The sequence below is a fragment of the Corylus avellana genome, chromosome 11 (assembly GCF_965113065.1).
Source record: "Corylus avellana chromosome 11, dhCorAvel1.hap1.2, whole genome shotgun sequence".
NCBI classification, from domain to species: domain Eukaryota; kingdom Viridiplantae; phylum Streptophyta; class Magnoliopsida; order Fagales; family Betulaceae; genus Corylus; species Corylus avellana.
The window spans coordinates 2,525,981-2,547,953 of record NC_142500.1 but is presented as its reverse complement, the minus strand read 5'-3'; the positions used below and the strand labels follow the sequence as shown (position 1 = coordinate 2,547,953).

At 36.2% G+C, this 21,973-nt stretch overlaps 3 protein-coding genes across 9 annotated transcripts; 1 reads left to right on the top strand and 2 right to left on the bottom strand.

The window, feature by feature from the left end:
• Positions 1-374: 374 nt before the first annotated feature.
• CKL4 (casein kinase I-like 4) lies at positions 375-7,494 on the top strand. 6 transcript variants are annotated; one of them, XR_009438605.2, is made up of 19 exons: positions 375-698; positions 798-838; positions 1,228-1,297; positions 1,410-1,558; positions 1,975-2,070; positions 2,171-2,241; positions 2,353-2,414; positions 2,515-2,578; positions 2,758-2,842; positions 2,925-3,051; positions 3,678-3,760; positions 3,862-3,919; positions 4,183-4,319; positions 4,494-4,671; positions 4,780-4,979; positions 5,424-5,558; positions 6,031-6,303; positions 6,442-6,519; positions 7,122-7,494. XR_009438605.2 is itself a non-coding variant. In XM_059577673.2 (15 exons), the coding sequence occupies exons 1-14, from the start codon at positions 623-625 to the stop codon at positions 4,665-4,667; spliced, it is 1,293 nt and encodes a 430-aa protein (XP_059433656.1). In that variant the 5' UTR covers positions 375-622; the 3' UTR covers positions 4,668-4,671; positions 4,780-5,307. The 6 variants fall into 6 exon arrangements, 1 of the variants encoding a protein (XP_059433656.1); XR_009438603.2 differs by having other exon boundaries at positions 6,837-7,494; XR_009438604.2 differs by having other exon boundaries at positions 6,442-6,938.
• A 3,034-nt stretch (positions 7,495-10,528) lies between these two features.
• On the bottom strand, positions 10,529-14,854 carry LOC132166116 (S-adenosyl-L-methionine-dependent methyltransferases superfamily protein). Of its 2 annotated transcripts, none has more exons than XM_059576881.2 (8): positions 14,589-14,854; positions 13,996-14,113; positions 13,399-13,446; positions 12,506-12,779; positions 11,793-11,880; positions 11,577-11,645; positions 11,008-11,076; positions 10,529-10,790 (listed from the first exon to the last, which is right to left on the bottom strand). In XM_059576881.2, exons 1-8 carry the CDS (start codon positions 14,718-14,720, stop codon positions 10,701-10,703), a joined length of 888 nt encoding a protein of 295 aa, XP_059432864.2. In that variant the 5' UTR covers positions 14,721-14,854; the 3' UTR covers positions 10,529-10,700. The 2 variants fall into 2 exon arrangements, with proteins under 2 accessions (XP_059432864.2, XP_059432865.2); XM_059576882.2 differs by having other exon boundaries at positions 11,577-11,642.
• Positions 14,855-16,050: 1,196 nt separating this feature from the next.
• LOC132166302 (Glyoxalase/Bleomycin resistance protein/Dioxygenase superfamily protein) lies at positions 16,051-20,356 on the bottom strand. The gene is made up of 9 exons (XM_059577099.2): positions 20,127-20,356; positions 19,206-19,410; positions 18,964-19,088; positions 18,705-18,769; positions 18,297-18,509; positions 18,121-18,168; positions 17,618-17,725; positions 17,273-17,413; positions 16,051-16,390 (listed from the first exon to the last, which is right to left on the bottom strand). The coding sequence occupies exons 1-9, from the start codon at positions 20,254-20,256 to the stop codon at positions 16,349-16,351; spliced, it is 1,077 nt and encodes a 358-aa protein (XP_059433082.1). The 5' UTR covers positions 20,257-20,356; the 3' UTR covers positions 16,051-16,348.
• Positions 20,357-21,973: the final 1,617 nt, after the last annotated feature.

The following is a 21,973-nucleotide window of genomic DNA, read 5'->3' as shown; positions in this document are numbered from 1 at the left end:
ATAATATGTTTATTTTTTTTTAATAATATGTAAAATGTATATAAATTTTTAATAAAATTTATTTTAATTTTACTCCTATTATTAAAAAAATATATGTATTTTACATATTCAAATAACATATATCACTATTATAAAATAATTTTTTAACTCAATTTAAAAAAAAACTACATCCGCCTGGGCGGCCATTGTTGTGATTATGTCACCAGTGCCCCGCCACAAAAAAATTATAATACCAAATGGTCCTATTATAAAATGACAATAAACTCCTTAAAAAAGCTTAGGCCTTTATCCGTATTTCGTAGTAGTAATAAAATCAACGAGTCAACCCGCCTCCAAGGCTCCACCAAACTCAAAATCCCAAAGCTACCCCTCAACTTTCTCTCTTTATCGTCACGATACCCACAGTACCCACACAAAACAACAAATCACGCTCCCTCTCAGCCTCTCTCCGTTTGTCTGTGTGGCTTAGTTTCTCTCAGCTATAAAACCAAGTCTCTCTGTCCGTACCCTCCAATTTCCGATCCTCCAGTTGTTCTTCTTCTTCTTCTTCTTCGATCTAAAGTCCAAAACCCTAGCTACTCTGAGAGATAGAGAGAGAGATCCGAATCGTTGAGTCTACAGCATGGAACGGATCGTCGGCGGCAAGTACAAGCTCGGCCGCAAGATCGGAAGCGGATCATTCGGAGAAATCTTCCTCGGTGAGTTTCTACACGCGTTGGTGCTTTGAGTTTTGGAGGCGTTGTTGTTTTTTTGAAAATTCTGATTGACCTCTCTGAATTTCTGATTGTTGTTCGCAGCCACGCATATCGATACGTTTGAGATCCTCGCCGTTAAGATTGTAAGTTTTAATTTGCTCTCTCGTAACGGCTTTTGCTTCGTTTTGGTGCCGTATTTTTAGTCTGACTACGGGGACTCGGCTACGTGTGGATCATGATCTGATTGTATATACGTTCATGTAATATATGTTTGTGTGTGTGTGTGTGTACTTGGAGTTTGCGGTATGAGTGATGGTTTGCATGTATTGACTTTGTTGCATGGGGCTTAATTTAAGCTTAGGTCTATGATGAACAATTAATAAGAATAAAAATGATCAATTGATTGTCAATTTAGGATTTTTCCAGTGTGTGAATTATACAGTAGTAGCTATAACTACTTAGCCAGGAATTACTAATCTTTTTATTTTTTTCATTTTGTTTAATTAATACCACTTTTTGCTTTGTATTGCAGGAGAATAGTAAAACAAAGCATCCACAGCTGCTTTACGAGGCCAAGCTATACAATATTCTTCAAGGAGGAAGTATGTGCCTTCGTACAATTATACATACTCTTTACTGTTAAATTAGTATGTGACATTGGAATCATTGGTTTTGTGTGTGTGTGTGTGTGTGTGTATTTGTATGTATGTGCAGGTGGTATTCCGGGCATAAGATGGTCAGGCATAGACGGGGAGGACAATGTGCTCGTGCTTGATTTGTTGGGACCGAGTCTCGAGGACCTGTTGGTGTATTGTGGGAGGAAATTCTCTTTGAAGACGGTCTTGATGTTGGCTGATCAAATGGTAAGCTTCATTTTCCGTCCTAATGCGCCTCTGATTTACTTTTGGTGGAGACAACCCCACCTACTTATGCAGTTCATGCGCTCACTCACGGGCACAGAATCGATGGTGCAATGTTGCTTCAAAAGCATAGTTCAACAACTTCCAGCGACTTCTTCCAGAGAAATTTGTTGGTTTTGTTGCAATCAGCTTTTTTCTATATGACTGGTGTGCCGTGATTTTTCTTATTGGAGTCACTGATAGTCAGTTAAGAATTGTTTGGAGAAAGAATATAGAGCATATTGTATCCATGACCGTGAGCTCACACTATGGATGTCCAATTTGAAGAATCTTCACAGTAATTTATATTTCATATGATTTTATGTGGAATTCTTTTGTTAATTTATGTCCGTTGATAAATATATTACTTTTTTTTTCAGATCACAAGAATAGAGTACGTGCACTCCAAAGGATTTTTGCATAGAGACATAAAACCCGATAACTTCCTCATGGGTCTTGGTCGAAAAGCAAATCAGGTGATTGTTTTTACTGTCTTTTTTCTTTACCTTAGATTTTTTTCTTCTTCCATTGTGTTTGCATTCACTAATCATCCTCTGCTCTCATTGTGCTTATCAGGTATACATAATTGATTTTGGGCTTGCAAAAAGATATCGGGATGCAACAACCAATCGCCATATCCCTTACAGGTTTTTTTTTTTTTTTTTTTTTGGTTCATGGACATGTACATAATACATTTTGGTGAACTTTTTATGCAGTAAATAGATACATATCCTTAGTTTAAGCATGGTGTTATACAGGGAGAATAAAAACTTGACGGGGACTGCGCGTTATGCAAGTTGCAATACTCATCTTGGAATTGGTAAGCTAAGAGATGCCATGTCTCCTTTCGTTTTTTTTTTTTTTTCTTTTTTTTTTTCATGAAGTAAACACTCGTTATCTTCATTTGGTAACTTTCTCAGAGCAAAGCCGGCGGGATGATTTGGAATCACTTGGATATGTGCTGTTATATTTTTTGAGAGGAAGGTACATCATCTCTTTTCATTTCTTTCCTCTTTACAAACTAAATTTAGAAGAACCAAGCCCAGAGCCTCTAATCATATCTACTTGTATTAATTATTTGGATACTGGGAGCTCAAGATGTGATTTCTTCTTTCGTATTCTTTGGCACATAATTAGTCTAATGGCTCAGTTTCTGTGTATAGCCTTCCATGGCAGGGTTTGAAGGCTGCCACAAAGAAGCAAAAGTATGACAAAATAATGGAGAAGAAGTTATCAACTCCTATTGAGGTGTGTGTTGAGTCTGTTGACCATTGATATGTATGATGAACGTTATGTATTGTGTTTCTGATGTGACTGGTGTTTCTTGAAGGTTCTCTGCAAATCTCATCCAGTGGAGTTTGCTTCATACTTTCATTACTGCCACTCCTTGACGTTTGATCAGCGACCTGATTATGGATTCTTAAAGCGTCTATTCCGTGACTTATTTGGTCGTGAAGGTATTGATGAGAAAAGTATAGATATCCCATTTTTCTGTCTTTTTGGGTAGTTTTCTTCATATATTGCAGAGTTCCTAATTCCTAGCATGGAAGCAATGTTAGTTCCTGCATGGCATGTTCTAGGAGTGGTTTAACAGATCTGATCAATTATAAGCCGTACCCATTATTTCTTCCAATTGGATTTGGAGTTCAATGCACGAGAGACATTATGGAAACTGCAAAATCATGCTGATTCTCTTCTCGGTTGATGTCCCTTGCTCCTTTTTAAATCCTTGCACCTCCCCCAACAAAAATAAAGAATATATATATATATATATATATATATATATATATATATATATATATATATATATATTAAGAAAAAAACAAAAACTTCAGCCTGTTGTCCTAGTAGCATCCTTGGGCCTTCCCCAGAGTGATGGAGTTTGTGAGTTTTACCTGCGGATACATGGCCTTCTATGTAATTTCCTCAACAAATAAAAAGGGTTTGTCTTCTGTAAATATAAGCATGTTATCACTTCTGAACACTGAATTAATAAGTGATGGTCATTGATATCCAAACTGTTTTCCATGTTACGCTGTATGTTGCTGCAAATTAACTATTATTCTTTTTTGGCAATTGGTAGGGTATGAATTCGATTACGTATTTGATTGGACGATCATAAAATACCAGCAATCGCAAAAGAGTAGAACCCAGTCCCGATTATCTGTATGTATATTTGCTGCTTGGTCTATTTAATGTTAATCACTTCATTTCAAAATAGGGACATTGCTGTGTTTCTAATAATATTGAATGTCCACATATTACAGCCAGTTCCTGGAGGGAGCAGCAGTCGTGCAATGCCGATGGATGTGGACAATCATCATGGTCAGTTCTTGCTGATGCACTTTCACATCTCACATGAGTGTTCTAATTTTAAGCCATTGCTTGCTGGAATGAAGAATTTATATGAAGTGCAGATAGACAAATATTATTTTATGGCTGCATCGAATTGGTGCTAATTTAGAGCATAAGTGGCATGGAGCGTAGAAAACAAGTGCTATTTATTTATTTAATCCTACAGATCTTGATATCAATTTTCAGCTGCATTAAAGAAATAATATCATAATTGGTTAATGTCTAATTGGCAGGAGGTGTCAATGCTCCTTATTCGGCTGAAGTAGCAGACCGCATCAGATCAGGAAATGCCACTGGTCCTGCTGTTCGGATGCATTTTAAATCACCAATTAGCAAGAATTTAAGTTCTGAGAATCCTATTGAGAAGAATGTAAGTTGTTTTCTTGTTGAGTTCTTTTCTTTTCTTTTCTTTTCTTTTTTTGGGGGGGGGGGGGGGGTTGGTAACTGATTTTGCTGCAAATAATGTGTTATGTAATGCATTGTCCTCATATATTATCCATTTTCTAAAATGTTATATCACCGTGGGATAAACTTTCCTTTTTAGATGCTGAGCGAAGCACACATGGCCTCTACTTCAAACTCTGGTCCCTCCAAAAGAAATGCCTCTAAGGCTGTCTTGCCCTCCGAAGCTACAAATCCTGGTAATGGACATGGCAAGAGAATGGGTCCTTCAAGTAGCTGGATTTCGTCACTACCACGCATCTCTTCTGCAAAATGATGTGGTAATTTATCAGGCACATGCTTCAATCATGTTCTGGTTGGATTCTTTCTTATTTGCTTAACAGCCTATGCAGTAATTGTATTTTGACTAATCTGCATTGTATTTTTAGCTGTGGATCTGCTCAAGAAGATTCCAGCAATACTGTCTTTGAAGCTGCAAAAGTGTGGTGATTTGATGTTTGGTTTTCCGCTATGTATCTGATCGAGAATATTCCCCTGATGCATCTATGGGGGCTGAAACATGTGCGACTGGTGTGATATGCTGCATTAGTTCCTCTATTGATGCCAGCTTGCGTTATTTTTTCTTAAGGTGACTTCAATCACATTGGTTGTTATAAACACAGACTACAAAAGCCTGGGTCCTGCGCTGTACATAGATATCTCAAGTGGCTCATGGGAAACTTGTATTTACAGTCCTATGTAATGTGAATGTCGCGTGAAAGAATTTTTTAATTCCCATTTCTAGTCTTAGATAATAAGTGTCTCTTGTGCCATATACTTGGCTTTTGACAATTTGTTTATTTTACTTGATCCATGGTTATGAGTTGCTGGTGTAACCTTAATGTTTATATCGTTTGGATCAGACCCTTGGGTATTTCCCTGGAGGATCTTTTACCTAGTAAACTAATCTTTCTTGATCTTAATAGTTTTGATGCCCATATCTTGGTGCATTTTTATATGAAGCATCCCTACATAACTTGGTGCTCGAACTGAAGATGTTTTTGCAAGTTTTGATTTTCTCTCTTTTGACTAGGTTAATGGGCTTTCCATTATAACAGTGATTTCTCGAAGTGATCGGGTCAATGAACGTGTGTTTCTGAAACTTGTTTTGAGGGGGAAAATATGGCTCAATGAGCTCAAGAATTGTGACATTTAAAACATATTGAAGGTAGTCATTTTGGACACTTGCTACTCTTCCAAGCATGTGATGTGGTGATCTACATTGTAGAAGATGGGTCATTTTGATGTTTATAGGTTGTCATCTGATCTTTCAGTGCTTCATCTTAATTCGTGAAAGTTAATATTTTAAGATTGTGTAGAATGTTGGAGAATCTGTGTTTTATTTTTTTGTCTAATAATACCCTTTCCATTGTTTTGATATCCAAAGTTGCCATCCTACATTTTTTTTAGATCCGATTATACCGTCAAGGTATCCTTACATATCATTAGTTGTAGGTAGGACACCATAACTCGTGCTCAAGTCTGTTTTGTGGTTTCATTCTTCAAAGAGGATGAGTGCTTTCTAGTTGTTTCATCAAGTGATGCAGAGTGTTAAGAAATTTTTGCATATTGATGTTCATATTTTAAGACTAATTTTAAATAACATGCTCAGTTATCAGTTCATACTTTGTAATTTGCAGGATTTTTCTTCTGGCTACAAGGAATATGGCAGGGGAATGCCATTTGTAGATGGTATATCAGTTCTTACTCTACATGCTACTACTTGTTAGGAAAGAGGCTGCCTGAGTGCTTACTGGGGAAGAAGGCATAAAAGAACGGTTGACATTATTTAATTTCTTGTATGCTGGTTCTAGAAATTTGGAGATGGCATAATAAGTGCACCCTTGATTTCAACAAAAAAATTTGAAATTGGCGGTTTCGCAGCAGGAAGAAGTGGCCTCCCTCCAAAAGGGGTGGGTTAGATTATTCTTTTCTCTTACTGGGAGTTGTTGTAGTTAATGTACCACAATTATTACTTGAAAGGTGAAATCTGCAGAGCCCTTTATGCAGGACGTGTGGGATGCTAATAAAATCTGCTATATTGTAATCAGGAGATCTAAGAATCCTATCATCTTGTTTGGTTGCTGTGGCATTACTGTCTGAGAAGGTTTCTCAATGCCAGCTGCCAGGTATGTTACTTTTGGAAGCTGATTAGTATGGGAATTGTTGGGGTTCCTTCTGCTTGCAAGGAAAAATTCACACACTTAATATGAGACTTGAAATCCAGGCTGCTTTTTTGACATGAATGTTGGACCGACCGCCTAGTCGTTTCAGAACACAATTTGGTGGCATCAACATTCTGATTCCACCTTCTGTCAACCCTTTTTGGGGAGCCTGGTGTTGCCATTGGACATTTGGGTAGAAATATGCAAGGTTGTATTCAATTGATCTACTTAAACACGATGGCTCTTTGTATGTTTTAGTGCTGATACTCCTGTGGGAATAGGGAATATGAGTGTATTTCACGCCTCCAGTCAATGGTAGCTCTCCCATGGAAAAGAAAGGAAGATAAGGTGTAGGAAATGGGTAGTTTGCAAAGGCAGTTGAGGTGAGTTCGACAAAGGTATTTATATTGGTAGAAGAGGATGGCTTCTATAAAGGTCTCTGGCCATTCAAGTTCATTGATAATCTAGAGTTGCCTGTTCATCGTCCGAAGGTGTCTCCACCTTTTTCTTTAGCGTTTTGGTTTCTACCTTTTTCAATATATTATTTGGGGCGCTATCAATTTCAGGCACTGTGGCAGTCACCTCAAAAGAAGGAAGCCAGACGTGGAAATTTTGCTTAGAAAGTTGAACCGTGTAGTTGTTCTAGTGATTGCAGTTGTGATCCGGTGCTGGATTTGGTGCAGTGTTAATATTGTTTGTAGAAATTTGGTTTAGTGTGCTAAATTTGATCCAGTACTTGATCCTGAGAGCTCTGCTTTTTTCTGGTGGTTTAAAGGGTGCAGTGGTGTATCGCACGGTTCTTCTTCCTAGCAAATGTGGATCGATATTCCCTACAATTGGCTGTTTCGATTTACAGGCAATTTGGGCAGTCCAATTGTAGGGATCCTTTTGGGATATAAAAGTGATTTGGGTGGACTTAATTTATGGTAATTATTATTATTATTATTTTTTTTTTTTCCATTCAAGGAAATTTTCGAAGGGTTTTTTTATTTTTTTTATTTTGTCTTCTAATTTACCTCAGTTTGGTCTAGTATACGCTTTCTTCGAACATAAATGTAAACTACAAATAAGGACTTTGCTATATCGATGCCTTTTGTAAAATTGTGTTTTCTTAGAAACAGATGACGGATGGCGCGGCTCTATTTGGCTTTGTGAGTTATATCCGTCCTAAAAACAAACGAAGGAAAGCAAGAAATAGTCTGGGCTTGGAAATCTACGGGTGGTTCTGGTTCTGAAATTTCCTAGACCTCATGACTGTTCAGTTAGTATACGTCAGTTCCAGTACATTCACTTGTCATATTCAAGGTAATCTTGGGTATTATTGGAAGGGAAGTGTTGCACTTTTTAAATCTTGAGAAATGATACGAGTACTAACTCTTTTATTAGTACTCTTTTACTAATGAAAGTTCAAAAATTTTGATATGATTCAGGACCAAAATCATCAAAAATTAAAATATTTGCACAATCATACGAATATAAATAAAATTTTCCATAATGAGCGAACCATTACATACAGTAAGTGTAATATATATACATCCTTATCTTTGATTAGCACTAGAGATAAAAATAAATAAATAAAGGACAGTTTTTCTTGTTATAACTCGGTATATAAAGTTGTCGAGTGACTTTTAGTAGGTAAGAAGCACATATTTTTTTAATAAAAAATTTTCAAACTCATTTAATGATAATTAAAAATGCTTAAAGACACTTAACTATTTTATAAACCGAGTTGAAACAACTTGGAAGAAAATCTTTGTCAAAAGAAAAAAGGAAAAGAAAAAGAAAAAGAAGAGGAAAAAGGAAGAGCTCATATATATGTTGATTTCAAATCTATCTTAAGTATTAATTGTTCCCCTCAATTTCAATTGCTTCAAGTTGATCAGCTTGAGGACGTTGGGTGATGCAGATAATGATAAGAGCAGAGCAGAGTAGGAATGGGGGTTGGAGGGTGTCACAAATTAAAAGCAGAAGATATCTTCTGCGCTTCAGCACACCCGAAAGAATTTGATACCAAGGAGATAAGATTGCGAGTATGGGAAAGACAAACCAGAAGAGTGATGATGGGAAAAACAAGGAGACCAGCAATGAAAGATTCAGGGGACCGGAGAAATCTCCTGCCCTCAAGTGAAGTCGCTCCACCGTGACCGTGCGTAACATGAACATGAAGAGTAGTACGGAAATGGAAAGAAACAGATATGGCATCATAATTAAGAATAGGGTCGTTATTCAAGTTGGGATCCTGAGCCCAAAGCTTGCCTTGAGGTTAAGGCCCTGAGAAAGATTAGTGGGCCGGGGGAACCAGATATCGCAAGTCTACCAAAAAATGCATTCTCCTACATATATATATATATATATATATATATATATATATATGCTCTCTAGAAAGCAATGAGTCTTGGGCTGAATAGTATAATATATTATTTATTTAATTAAGGAAGTTAGTGTGTATTTATAGGATTAATTAGGGGCGGAAAATTTGTTTTGTATCGACCACAATCAAGAGAGTAAATTAATGTTGTTTGGTAGGGCAAGCAAGATGTGGGGGCGGGCACACCAATAGAACTCGTTGACATGACACCTTTGGCGCCTTTTATTTTATTTTATTTTTAATTATTATTATTTTATACTTCTCGTAAAGTTTACTGTTGAGACATTTTTCATGAATAAGTATTTATAATCGTCGTTTATGAGAAGAGTAATGCTAAAAGTGAAATAAATATGTGGTATATAACATTTCTCTTTATCAGAATAAACAAAATCTTTACGCTATGAGTAAAAATTTAAAAGATTCTTGTTTGAATATAGGGATTTTCTCTATATTTGTGTTGGTATTATTTTATTTATTAAGTAGTTACCGTAGATGTGTGATTGTAATCAAATCACATCTATGGTAAACGAAAAGTGGCAAATAATTAAATCGTTTGAATTGATAATGTACTTTCTTCTTTTCTTTGTTTTTTCTTTTTCGTTTTTGATAATCTGGGTTTCTGTAACGATTGAAAGAGATTCTAGCTCGAAATTTGTACAGCTGCCTTGGGAGGGGACCAAGTCACACTCTTTTGGGTGTAAAAGAACATGAAAATACGTATCTCCCCTTTTTAATTTCCTTCTCTGGTATTGAATAAAAAAAGCCTATTAAATGTATTTTTCACAAATAAAATCCTTCTAAAGTAAGTTGAGAATAAGGGCTTGTAAAAGTAAGCAGATATTTTGGGTTCTTTGGTAAAAAATATATATATATTTATGTGTTTTTCGCTTTCTAATTATGGTGTAATAATATGTAGGAGAAAGTAGCTTGTGAATATGTTTGTCAGTGTATTTTGAAAATACTTGGGAGATGTTTTTGTTTTAACCCAGTGATCTTATCACTTGCTTTGGTTGCTTCGTTTAACTCCAATAGATCTTGCTCAACCTGTGCCCGCAAGATGAGTCCTCTGAAGATGAATCTAATTAATCAATATGTCTTTTTATTATAATTAACCAATATGAATCTAATCAAATTAAAACCTATAAAATTGAGGGTAATTACGTAATTTCATAGGTTTTAATGATAACAAAATTAGAATAGAGGGCATTAAAATCGCATGTGAGATGATTTCCGTCCAATTAGACGATAATTAGTAACAGGGGGTCTAAATTAAAAATTTTTAAAATATTAGAAAGGTACATTGCCAATTTTTAAATATTGGGGTTCGAATTAAAAAACTCCTAAAACTTCAAAGGTGAAGTAAATTTAAACCATAAATTATATCTGTTGACTAGCTGCCATATAGAAAGTAGTGGCCACAATTACAAAAAATGCAAAAAGAAACATAGAAATGCAAGAAAAGTGTTTGTTCTGCCTTTAGCGTCATGCGTAAATCTTGGTCGCTTAAAACGACATCATTTCCAATTATTAAATCTTGACTGTCATTTATATTCATTCAAGGTTTATGCATAGGCCACCTTCTGGTTGATTTTGAATACATTCTATTACAATTATCATTGCTAATCCTATCCCATACCAAGCCACATCATGAGCATTGAGCATGCATCATCCAAGTTTTCTAAAATGTAACTCTCAAAAGTCAAAACTTTACAAACTATTCTACCTCTCCATAAAGATAGAGAAATGATTACTCAAAAATGCTGTTTTAGTAGATGATTCATTTGTGGAACACCAAAATTTGTCTGTTGAATCCAGCTTTGCTTCCTGATAAGCTGGAAGTTATGTCTTCTACCTTTCTAAACCCAATCTGCAATTATATTAAATATCAGATTATCTTACTTATCAAAAAGCAGGGAGGGGGGGGGGGGGGGGGGGGGGGGGGGGGGGGTGTGTGGAAATAATTTAAAAGTCAGATATCTAAGGATGTTAGCAAACAAAAGATGAAATAAGGGCCCTATTCCATTTGTTTAACTGTGTTCAAACTTCAGCACAAATGCTAGAACAGAAACATATATATAACATACCTTGTCTAGAAGTATTTCCCGAAAACATTCTGGATGGAAAATAATATTCTTATAATTAATTGCTGTTGTCTGCAAAATGAGTAGAAAACAATGCCTTAGACCCTCGGCAGATCTAATTAAGCAATAAAATTTTGAGGGATAATATAATATTATATAGGAAGCTGAATGGTTAAACTTATTCGCCAATTTGTAAGGTTTTCAATTCAGATCACTTAAGACCCAAGGAGAAGCAAGAGCCCTCTCCCTGTACTAAGGATAAGAAGGCTTAGGTTCTGCTCATTATCAGAACTACTGCTGAAGATTCCAGAACTACGATCACTTCCAGTGATGAACAACATCCCAGAAACATGAAGAGCTAAGTAGCAAAGGACTTTATGAGAGACGCAAGGAATCTCACGATATACAGCCTTTTCCCACACCTATCATAAACATTATGTATAATTGCTGCAAGCAACAGAAGTGTTTGCAGCATCCTTTATGGTTAAATTTTTTAATAACCAACAGGTACTTAGTTCTATATATATAGAATTGCTATCATGTAGACTTGCAATTTGCTAAAAAATTATTACCTCAGACACCTGACGATTGTTTTGATATGACTTCCAAGGTTGAGGTTCCAACACAAGAATGCCACCCTGCTTAAGAAAAGAATAACTTGTTCAGAGAGACCATTCCATATAACAAGGTGGCAGTACCAAAAAACCACAACCATCCTCAACCACAATCCCATCTATAATTCAAAGAAAATAACACGTGCAAAATAAGAGAATATAAATAACAATTACCGGAAGAAGCAATCCCCAAATCTTTGAAAATAATGTAATTAATCCGTCATCACCCCAATTAAGATGAACCCATTTTGTCACACTCAAACTGCAATGCAGGAGACAAATCCATCACCAAACAAGCAGTACATTAAGGTTAAGCAAAATATGAACTATAAACGTGCACCTAAAATAGCATTTAGAAGGTGCACCAGAAGACACTCTTTCTTTTTACCCTAACTAAAACATTGAACTTTTGGTAAAAATAATTATTACCATTTTGTGTTTAGAGCTTTGTAGAGAGAGGCAAATAGAGAGAGGGGGGGGGGGGGGGCGGTGGGGAAGAAAATGTAAGAATAAAATCCTATTATCACAAGCTTTTTGTTGGAGCTGCATTGATTTTTGAAGCTAATTTTTTTCTTAGGTAAATTACATTTTGTCTCCTCAAACTATCACCCCATTCTCAATGTCCCCACCAAACTTCAAAATGTGGCAATCGACCTCCCAATTTCAAGCTCCCATTGCAATGCATTTGATAGGCATAAAATGATGCAAAAAGTGTTTTCTAAGAGGGAAAAGTGTAATTTACCCTTTTTTCTATCTTTTCTTTTTTTTTCCCCTATAATGAAAGTTTTAAGTAAAAAGTTTGGGTAACATCGGAGCTTTTGTAAAAAAATTATTGCCACTGAAAGTAAGATTCTCTCATAGACATAATATAACCCAAAAAAACTTACCAAAGGATAGTATCATATTGCTTCTCTCGTGGATGCCGACTCTGAACAAAATTTTCCTCCCGGAAAGAGACAATGTCATACAGATCTCTTTTCATAGAAGGGGAACAATCCCTTGAAATTCCTTTTGTCTCTTCATTGGATGATGCAGTAACACTCTGCTCTGGACCATTTGCACTCTCTGCAACCTCCAATTTGGAAGACTTTGCATGTGTCTTCCGAGCACTTTCCAATTTCACAAATTTTTTGAGATGCCAATATGAGTCCTGTATTCGATCTAGCACATAAAGAATATTAGATTAAGTGCAATCCTTGATGTCTGTCAATTTCAACAGTGGAGAACTTCAAAAGTTGAGTACAAAGTTTGTCACATGCTCGTAAACCCATAATTTTAAATGACAAGAACAACCTATAGCAACCAACCTGAAATTAAAGAATGTTCGGATAGGAAACGGCCCAAGAATTTCAAAAATAAAATGTTGAAGCTACTTGATGCTTATTAGAGTCCAACACACACAAACAGATTGCATCATAATCTAAGAGAGTTGTCAATTTTGGAAAACAAGCATATGACAGCTCATCTTTATCTATTAAAGGCTGTAAGGTCAAAAACAGCTCAAATAACCAGAATATGGACACATGACATGCATATGAACAGTACCAAGGTCTTTCAATGTCACACATGCAAATATATAAACAATTATCAGCGTCAAGTCTGCTGTAGTTTGTTGACACCTTTAGGGCATAATGCTAAAAAGTATTACTCAAGGAATGTAGAACAATTTTTCAATTTTTACGAACAGGCTGAAAATATGAAGCAACAAAATCATAGAGCAAAGGGCATTATTTCAACTTCAAAACTTTTCAGCAAATGATTAATATGAATAGAATCTTACTAGAATCAATGTCAATTCCAAGAATGCTCCGGCATTGAAACTTTTTAGCTGTACAAAAGACATGATAATTAAATATCACTCTGTATAAATAAAAATACAAAACAAAAAGAGAAGAACGCATAACTTGAGATAAACATGACAGTTTGAAGATTTTACAAGTCAGAGGTTCCTTCTTAGTATGTTTAGTATGTAAAGAACTTTCCTAGGGTGATCCCCTCTGATCCCTATTCTTTTTATTTCCGCATCATTAACACTGAAGCGCCAAACTCCCTTTTTTTTTTGAAGTAATGTTGTATATATCAAAAAAAAGCGCAAAGCGCTTCTAAGTACACAAGAAATTTGTATACATAGGTAACCCAATACATAGGTAACCCAAAACAAAACCCGTAAACACAGCCCAAGAAGACCAACCCAAAAGACCCATCAAGAAGCCGCCAAACTCCTTTTTTTTTTTTATAAGCATACTACCTCCTGGAACCTTCCTTCGAAGCCCGTTAAAAAAATTAGAAAATAGTTATGACAACCAACAAAGGCTTAACAGTTGCAAAAGACGCATGCAATAATAATAAAGAGAGATTTCAACTGAGAACTTATTACCAATTTGGATGGTAATTATCCCACTATTGCAGCCAATATCAAGACAATCCTTGTCTTCAAACCATTCCTTCTTCAAGACCTTTAAACGAGGATCTTCCTCTTCCAAGTCCCGACCTATCTGGAACATCAAATAAAACAACAAAGTTTAACATCTTTTTTAAATGTGATTTATAAAACCACTCCTAAAAGCATAAGCTGAGCTAATACCCAAATTCCCAAAACCTTAAATATAGTAATCCTCCCAAGTGTTTCAAACTGTGCCACCACATATCATGAACAAAATACGCCTAAACCAAGTCATAAGCTCAAAATCTACATAAAAAAATAAAAAAATAAAAAAAGACTGCATTTCATAGCCACATGGTAACACCCACTGGTCACCATTATAATTCAAACTCATGCCCACAAGAACTCCAAACTTGCAATGAAAACGTGAAACTGGGTACTCGAAAACTGAATACAAACACTAATCCCACGTTTGGTTGGCGAGAAAATTGAACGAAGCAAATAAAAATAAATTAAAAAACGAACCCCATGTTACAAAAAAAATGCTCGCTAGAGAAAAAAAGAAAAGAGTATGAATAAGAAATTACACGGTAGCCGTAGTAGTTTCTGTAATTGCCGAATGGGAAAACCTCTTTGCGTTTTTTCTTCCTCTGCTGCTTCACTCCTTCCTCTGCTGCTGCTGCTATCTCTTCGCCCTTCCCTTTCTCCTCCATTTTCATTTGCTCTTTTTCATCTTTGAGAAGCCTTGGTACCTCAATAAGAAGGGTCTAATGCTTTTTTCGCAGGGGACGGTGCTGTAGTGTGTAGGGTTTAAGCTTAGGATTACAATTTACAGGATTTTTTTTTTGTTTAATTGAATAAGGGAAAAGATTTTTTTAATTATCATGTCTTCTGTACACGGTACGTCGTTCTTCTATTCAGGTTGGTTAACGGCGTTTGCACCAAGCCCTAAATGCAGGAACTATTAGGCTATGTTTGGAAAATGGCTGAACCGGACCGAATCCAAAAATCAAAAAAATTATTCTCAAAATTAACTCAAACATTTATTTTTTATATCACATCAATTACTTTTTATTACTATTTAAATAAAAAAAATCACTAAAAAACAAATTTTTTCACTTTTTTATATAAAACATTCTTACATTTTTTCTCTCATATCAATTAAATATGATACAGTACCGTTTCACTCCATTTTTTTCATTTCATTGTCAAACGGGGGTCATTTTTTTAGAAAAAAAAAAAAAAAAAAAAAAAAAAAAAAACCACTAAACTTTTTTGTTTTTTTTTTTAAAAAAAAAAAATCTAAAAAATAAATATAAAAATGGCCCCTGGTTTTTCAATTTTTTTGTGTTTATTTTTTAGATTTTTTCTTTTTAAGTTTTTTTTTTTTTTTTTTTTTAGTTTTGAATGTTGTTTAACATTCTTTTGATAGTTTAGAAGTGACATTCACACAATTGGTAGTTGGGGGAACATTAACCTACCTAAACTATCTCGTTACACGCTTAATATTTAGGTTCATAGCAATTTAGTATCAAAGCCAGTAATGGCTTCATCACCTTCCAATTTTGAATAAAGGCTTTTGAGCGTTTGGAAGCAAAGTTGAATTATGCGATACATGGGACGCAAAAGAGCATTGACAACTTTTTGGTAGTTTGAGAGCGAGAAGACATTGTTCCAATTGAAATTTTGAACGAACATTATCAATTAAGTGATAGTTAAAACAAGTGCTTAGACTTTCTCCTTTTACATTTGAAATATCACTATTTTTATAACTAATCAGCCTTTAAGGCTCAAAGGATAAGATGCCTTCCGCTTTCAAACACAAAACACAAGAAAAAAATTAAAACAAAAAACAGTAAAAATAGCACCACCCTTATGAAAAACATGGAACCATGTCATCCCTTGGGGCCAGCATAGGTGGTGTATAGCTAATGAGGCCACATCGAGGAACCAAGTTCACAAGCTAAACAACAGAACCTAAGCGCTGAAAACTTCCACCAAATTTTTCCCATATGAAAAACAACACAGCTTGGAAACACCATTGCCAGAATACAGGTTTAAAAATCAATCTATTTGCTTACGATTAACTTGTTTGAAATCAGTAGCCAAATCAAACATAAGTATTTCACAAGGAAATTTTTTCATGTGACATCTATAGAGCAAAATAATTAAACAGAATTATAAGTCTCAAACTACAAAGCTGTAAAGCTAATAATCATAATGGAAATTATTATTATCTTATCTACAAAATGGGATTTCATACATTCTCTCACGCCTTCAGTCAATTCGTTTCGGTCCAAGTAACAGGTTTTGTTCTCACAAGCTTGGTATGATATTTTCCTAAAACTCACTCCAACTCCTTTAGAAAATCAACATTATCTACAAAAACCTGCAAAATGGACAAAGAAGCATCAACCTAAATGAATCATAAAAGTATGTATGATCATCAGATAAGAAACCAGACAAAACAAAGGACCAAATTAATCAAATAAGATTATACATTTCAAAAGTCTACTTTGCACTTTGGTGTGTCTTGTGTTTATGATCATTGTTTGCATCCTTGAATAACCTGGAGCAAGTTCCTTGCCTTTAACTTTTCTATTGGCCTGAAGGAATATTTTCTAGATAGCTCTAAATTAGTCTTTACTCTTCCCTTTTTTTCTTTTTATTCTATCACACGTATTCCAAAAGAAAAAAGTGTATACTCACTTCTACACTAAGATAAGCCTTCAGGCTTCCCCAAAAATTATGTCTCATCCTAAAGGTTACAGGCGGAAATCCTTCAGCTTGTGGTTTAGCATTGAGTCTTAAAAAGCATATGTAAAGAAGGGTTTAAAAGCACATCTAAAATGGGCGAATCCCAAGTAATGAGCCAAATACTGGCAAAAATTATCAAATTGCCAAGTTATCAGTGTCTCTGACCTAATCCAAAGCCTTCCATACATGCTATGCATCTAGGTAAGTTTGCCTAACTGCGTACTTAAAGGTACATAGTTATCAGCATCTCTGACCTAACTATGCATCTCAGCCCTAACCCATATTTACATATTTTGTTCTGAACAAATACGTACTGAACCATTCTTGACAGTTCTAGAAGAGGTGACAGTCACTGTGACCGCAGCAAAAAGCCATTCAAGTTATACATGCAAAATGCATTTGAAAACAAAAATTCACCGGACACAAGCATGAAACCATAAAATGCTATATATGCAAAATGCTGTTGAACACAAAAATTCCCCAGACACAAGCATGAAATCTTTACAAGCCATACCGCCTTCCAACCATCAGGATCCAAACATGCAGTAATCTTGGTGCTGATACCCGGTAATGGTCCAGGTTCCCGGGTAATCTTTCCTCCAGCAAGTTTAATAGCTTCTGCAGTTTTATAAACGTCATCTGTGCCTATTGCAATCTGTAACAATGTAAGAAGTCAATCTCCAAGGTCCGACAATTCAAACACGGCGTGATACTACTAGTATAATGTCTTGTTACAAGAAGTAATAACCAACACCCACCAGCAAAACAGTTTTTTTCAAAAAAAAAAAAAATTTGAGGGAAGGGAAAAAGCTTTCTTTCCCTTTTTTTTTTTTTTTTTGGGAGGGGGTATAGGTTGTACCTGAGCATAAGCATTTCCCTTTTCATATTCGGTGACCCCATAGTTGTATGTCAATTCCAGAACGACATTTTTGTCTTCAGGACCATAACCCATCATTGCTATTGTATACTATATAAAATAAAAAAGAAAAGAAAAGAAAAAAGAAAAACCCACAAAATTATGTCAGTAACGAACAAATGCACACTAAAAAAAAACTACCAAAAACTTTGCGACTCTGAATATAAACATTTGGAACGCAGGTATACGCAAATATATAAATGCCTTGTACTGTTGAATCTTATAACTTTGTTGGCACAACGACACAAAAAGTTTTGTTGTGTCTATGCTAAATAGGTCGACTAGAAAAGTAGAATTCCCCAAAAGGGCACCAGGTTGGAGGCAACAAAATATTCCCCTATCAATCTAGTCTAGCTCCTGATTTAACAATCTTATCTGTTAATAAAATAGATCAATACACAAAGATATATGTCAATCCAAGATCTAGCCAAAAGATTTCAAGATACCTTGTACTCTGGATTATCACGTTTGCGAAGAAGTTCCATGCCAAAGGCCTACATAATAAAAGGAGATATAGATTGACAACTGTATACGTGACTTAACAGAGAAATGCCAAAAGCAATGAGCATAACTTAGCAATTGAGACTGAAATTGCAGAATCTTGCACAGAAAAACATCTCACCTTCTCATAAAACTTTATGGAACGATCAAGGTCACCTACACGAAGCATTACTTGACACAAGGGCTCAGGAGTAGGTCCCCTCTCCAAAAGTTCAAACTTGTAGCCATCAAAGTCCTCAACAAATGCAATTACCGTAGTGCCACCTTTGACAGGACCAGGTTCTCGGGTTACTTTACCACCCTTAGCCTTTATGAGTTCCACAGTCTTTGCAACCTAATCAGAGACCACAAAGATAAAACCCCAGTACACGTCTAGAAAGAAACAACTATCTAGAGGACAGTATAGCATATGTAACCAAAGTATAGTAAGGAGCTCACAAACATCAGAGTGAGAAGAATATTGAAAGAAAATCTACCACATGATTAAAAGGAAGAAGATACAAAAAATCGTTCAAGAACCGGAACTTACATCTTCAACAGCAATACCAAAGTGGCCAAATCCAGTACCAATATCATACTTGTCAACTCCATAATCTGGGCACATCATTAAATCAAAAAGAATATCAACAAAACGCACCGATAGCACGGCAATGTATACAATTGACTTCAGGAAAGGACAAGGTACAGTGCTTATATTACTATTTTAGTATTTCATGAAAGCTTCATAAGAAGTTCCATTGTTTCTTAAGGAAAGTTCGACAAAACTAAGCACTAGTTAGATGGCCTACTGTAAGTGAGTTCAATAACAAAGTGAGAATCTTCGGGCCCATATCCAAGAAAGGCATTTGTGTATCTCTCCTCTGGTATGTCACGTTTTCGCAGCAGTTTCATCCCGAGGCATTCTGTATAGAATCTGCAATCACCAGACAATTTAACTTGATCTCAAGTTTCCTCTCGTCCTAGTTGTTTATAAGAATAGATGATATACAAGAAGAGTCAGAGCATTTCACATCATACTGAAAAGACATACTTTATGGTTCTGTCCAAGTCTCCAACGCGATAAACAACATGGAGCATTCTTCGCTTGTCTTTCTTGACCCACTCTAGGACATTTTCTTGGGTAGCTGCTGTGCTTGCTTGGGCTGCATTTCCAGCTGCGGCCACTGCCATGCTGTTACCCTCTCCTCTCAACAGCTTAGCAGCTTTCAGACCAAAAAACTGTGACTGTGGAACAGCTGGATAACAACTGAAAATCATCAATTTTGTCTAAATTTTTGAAATTGTTCAATACCATCAATATGTTGGTGTTTCCTATGCCATAGCAAGACATGAGGCCCATGGTTCTTTCACTATATGAGGAGTAAGCCACAAAAATGTACCAATGCTTCAGCCATCATAATGAAGCAAAATTGGGATGCAATAAATTCAATGACTACCATATTCCTCCACTTCAAAAAGAGGCAAAATCCACACACATATCATAAGCTTCTAATTCAAAACACAGATTAAAAGAATTTGAACAGCTCAAGCGCAATTTGCATAGCCACACTCCTCCCGGAATCTAACTTCACTATATACAAAACATAAATCAAAAGAAACGACACAGTTTGAATCATTCAATATCAGTCGGTGTGACAATGACGGCTTCACTTTTTCACATACATATTGGCAAATGGCAATGCATACGTACATACATACACACATACATACATACATATACATAGAACTATGTTTTCGTGCAAAAAAATTTCAGTTTATTTAATCCGGTATCACTCAAATTATATACAACTAAGAAATTAACAAGCATAGCATCTAAAATTCCGCACTGCGATAAACACACACTAAAAAACGGACCAAATTACAACATTGCAAGCAGTTCAAAGAAATGAAATATCAAAGCAAAGAATATATCTAGGGATCAGAAAACAAAACAAGCACATAGGGGTTATACCGCTACCGAGATGCACCATAGAGAGGCGGCGAGAGGGGCTGTGGGGAGGGAGAGCAAACCGCAGGAGAGGAAGTTTCAGCGACGAGAGAGATGGCCGAATCGTCGACGCCATAGGTATTATTCTCACCATCTCTGAACGGAAAATTCTCTCGCCGTGCAAGATTTTGCTCTGTGGCTCTGTGTCTGAGAGGAGTGTGAGGGTCTGTGAGGGCGAGAGATAAGCTTTTTTTTTCTTTTTCTTTTTCTTTTTTTTTTTTTCTTTTGAATGGGGAAAGAATGAGAATAAAGAGAAAAGGCGGGGTTGCGTTATAATTTCCATAAGGTTCCTCGTTATTCTTTTTGTCTTTCTTGGGGTGCGACTGAATTAGCGGAGTGGCGTGTGGTGGGAGGTTTTTTTCTATTAGATTGCCGTACCGATGGACGTGCTTCACGAGAGCTTCGAATTTTTTTTTTTTTTAATTATATTTTAGCCCTCCAAAATATTATTCATTTTGAAATTACACATTTAAATTTTAAAATATCGAGTTTTTCCTTTTCTTTTTTTGAAGTGAAACTCGAATATTGCATTACTCATAATTGTGTTGTTCAGCCATTACAATCTCATGAATGCAAGAAGGGAACGTATCTGTCCACATATGTTCTAAATTTTGGTCCAACGCCAATTTTGCCAACCAATGGGCTACTTCATTGCCAAATCTTTTCACATATTGAACACTCCACGTTCAACAGCTCTCTAAAAGAATCTTAGCCTCATTCATAAGGTGACCAAATTGTACCCCACTACTTTGTTCACTACGGAGAACCTGCACCAACACAAGAGAGTTACCTTCTAAAATGATGTCTGTGAGCTACAGCTGCCAAATAAGATCTGTTGCTTTCCAAGCTGCTACTGCCTCAGCAATTTGAAGATCCGTTATGTAAGGTTTTAGAAAGCATTTGGGTGTAATAACTTCTCCTTCATGGGTTCGGAAGACAATTGCTGCCCCCCATCCTCCGTCCTCCAACATCGATAGCAACATCCCAATTACACTTCATCATCCCTACAGGTGGCGCCTTCCAGACTACCTATGGTTTTGGTCCATACGTCTGCGTTGGTCGACTTATAGCTAGTTCCGCTTGTTCTGCTGCCTCCATCTGGTCCTTTGCTTGCTGAATCAGCTTCATCGGTGAGGAAAAGACACCTTCAAACACCATCCTATTCCTCCTCAGCCAGATTTGCCTGGCAACACACGCTACCAAGTTTATTTCATCCTCCTCCAGACGACCCGGCCAGCAGCTTCTCAAAAATGTTGAGAAAATCATCCTCTTCACTGGTTGTCTTCTGAATTTGTCTCATACAAGCTAACCAAACATCTTGTGCTGTTGGGTAGCTTCACAAAGCATGCCCTACTGACTCCACTTCAAGCTGGCATATCAGACATAAAGAGTCTGTCGTCACCTTTCATTTGAACAAATTCTCCTTAGTAGGTAATATGTTACTACAAGCCTGCCACGTAAACGTTTTAACCATTCTTGGACCTTTTATCTTCCATATGCACTTCCAAACTTTCTGAATATTCGTGGTATTTGAGGTGCTTCTCCTTGTCTGTTGCCCTACCTCCTTAGCTAGGTGGTATGCACTTCGGACCGTGAAGTACCCTTGCTTATTTGGCTCCCACACAGCTTGGTCTTGTTCCGTTCTCGGACATATTGTCATACCACAAATGACACGAGACGCCTCCGGATTAAAAACCATCTCAACTAGCGGAATATTCCACCAATTGGTTGTCGAGTTAAATACTTAGAATGTTCTCCTGACAAAATTAAAAATATTAAAAATACATTTATATGGGTTTATATGCTTTATA

Excerpts from the sequence above, each read along its gene's own strand:
- LOC132166116 (XM_059576881.2), bottom strand. The coding sequence starts at position 14,720 with ATGAAAATGGAGGAGAAAGGGAAGGGCGAAGAGATAGCAGCAGCAGCA. Across the intron at positions 14,114-14,588 it reads GAAACTACTACGGCTACCGT|ATAGGTCGGGACTTGGAAGA; the intron begins GTAATTTCTTAT and ends TTGATGTTCCAG. Across the intron at positions 10,791-11,007 it reads GGGAAATACTTCTAGACAAG|ATTGGGTTTAGAAAGGTAGA; the intron begins GTATGTTATATA and ends ATATAATTGCAG.
- LOC132166302 (XM_059577099.2), bottom strand. The coding sequence starts at position 20,256 with ATGGTGAGAATAATACCTATGGCGTCGACGATTCGGCCATCTCTCTCG. Across the intron at positions 18,770-18,963 it reads TGTTATTGAACTCACTTACA|ATTATGGAGTTGACAAGTAT; the intron begins GTAGGCCATCTA and ends TGATGTGCCCAG. Across the intron at positions 17,726-18,120 it reads GTGATAATCCAGAGTACAAG|TATACAATAGCAATGATGGG; the intron begins GTATCTTGAAAT and ends TATTTTATATAG.
- CKL4 (XM_059577673.2), top strand. The coding sequence starts at position 623 with ATGGAACGGATCGTCGGCGGCAAGTACAAGCTCGGCCGCAAGATCGGA. Across the intron at positions 699-797 it reads ATTCGGAGAAATCTTCCTCG|CCACGCATATCGATACGTTT; the intron begins GTGAGTTTCTAC and ends TGTTGTTCGCAG. Across the intron at positions 3,052-3,677 it reads TGACTTATTTGGTCGTGAAG|GGTATGAATTCGATTACGTA; the intron begins GTATTGATGAGA and ends GGCAATTGGTAG.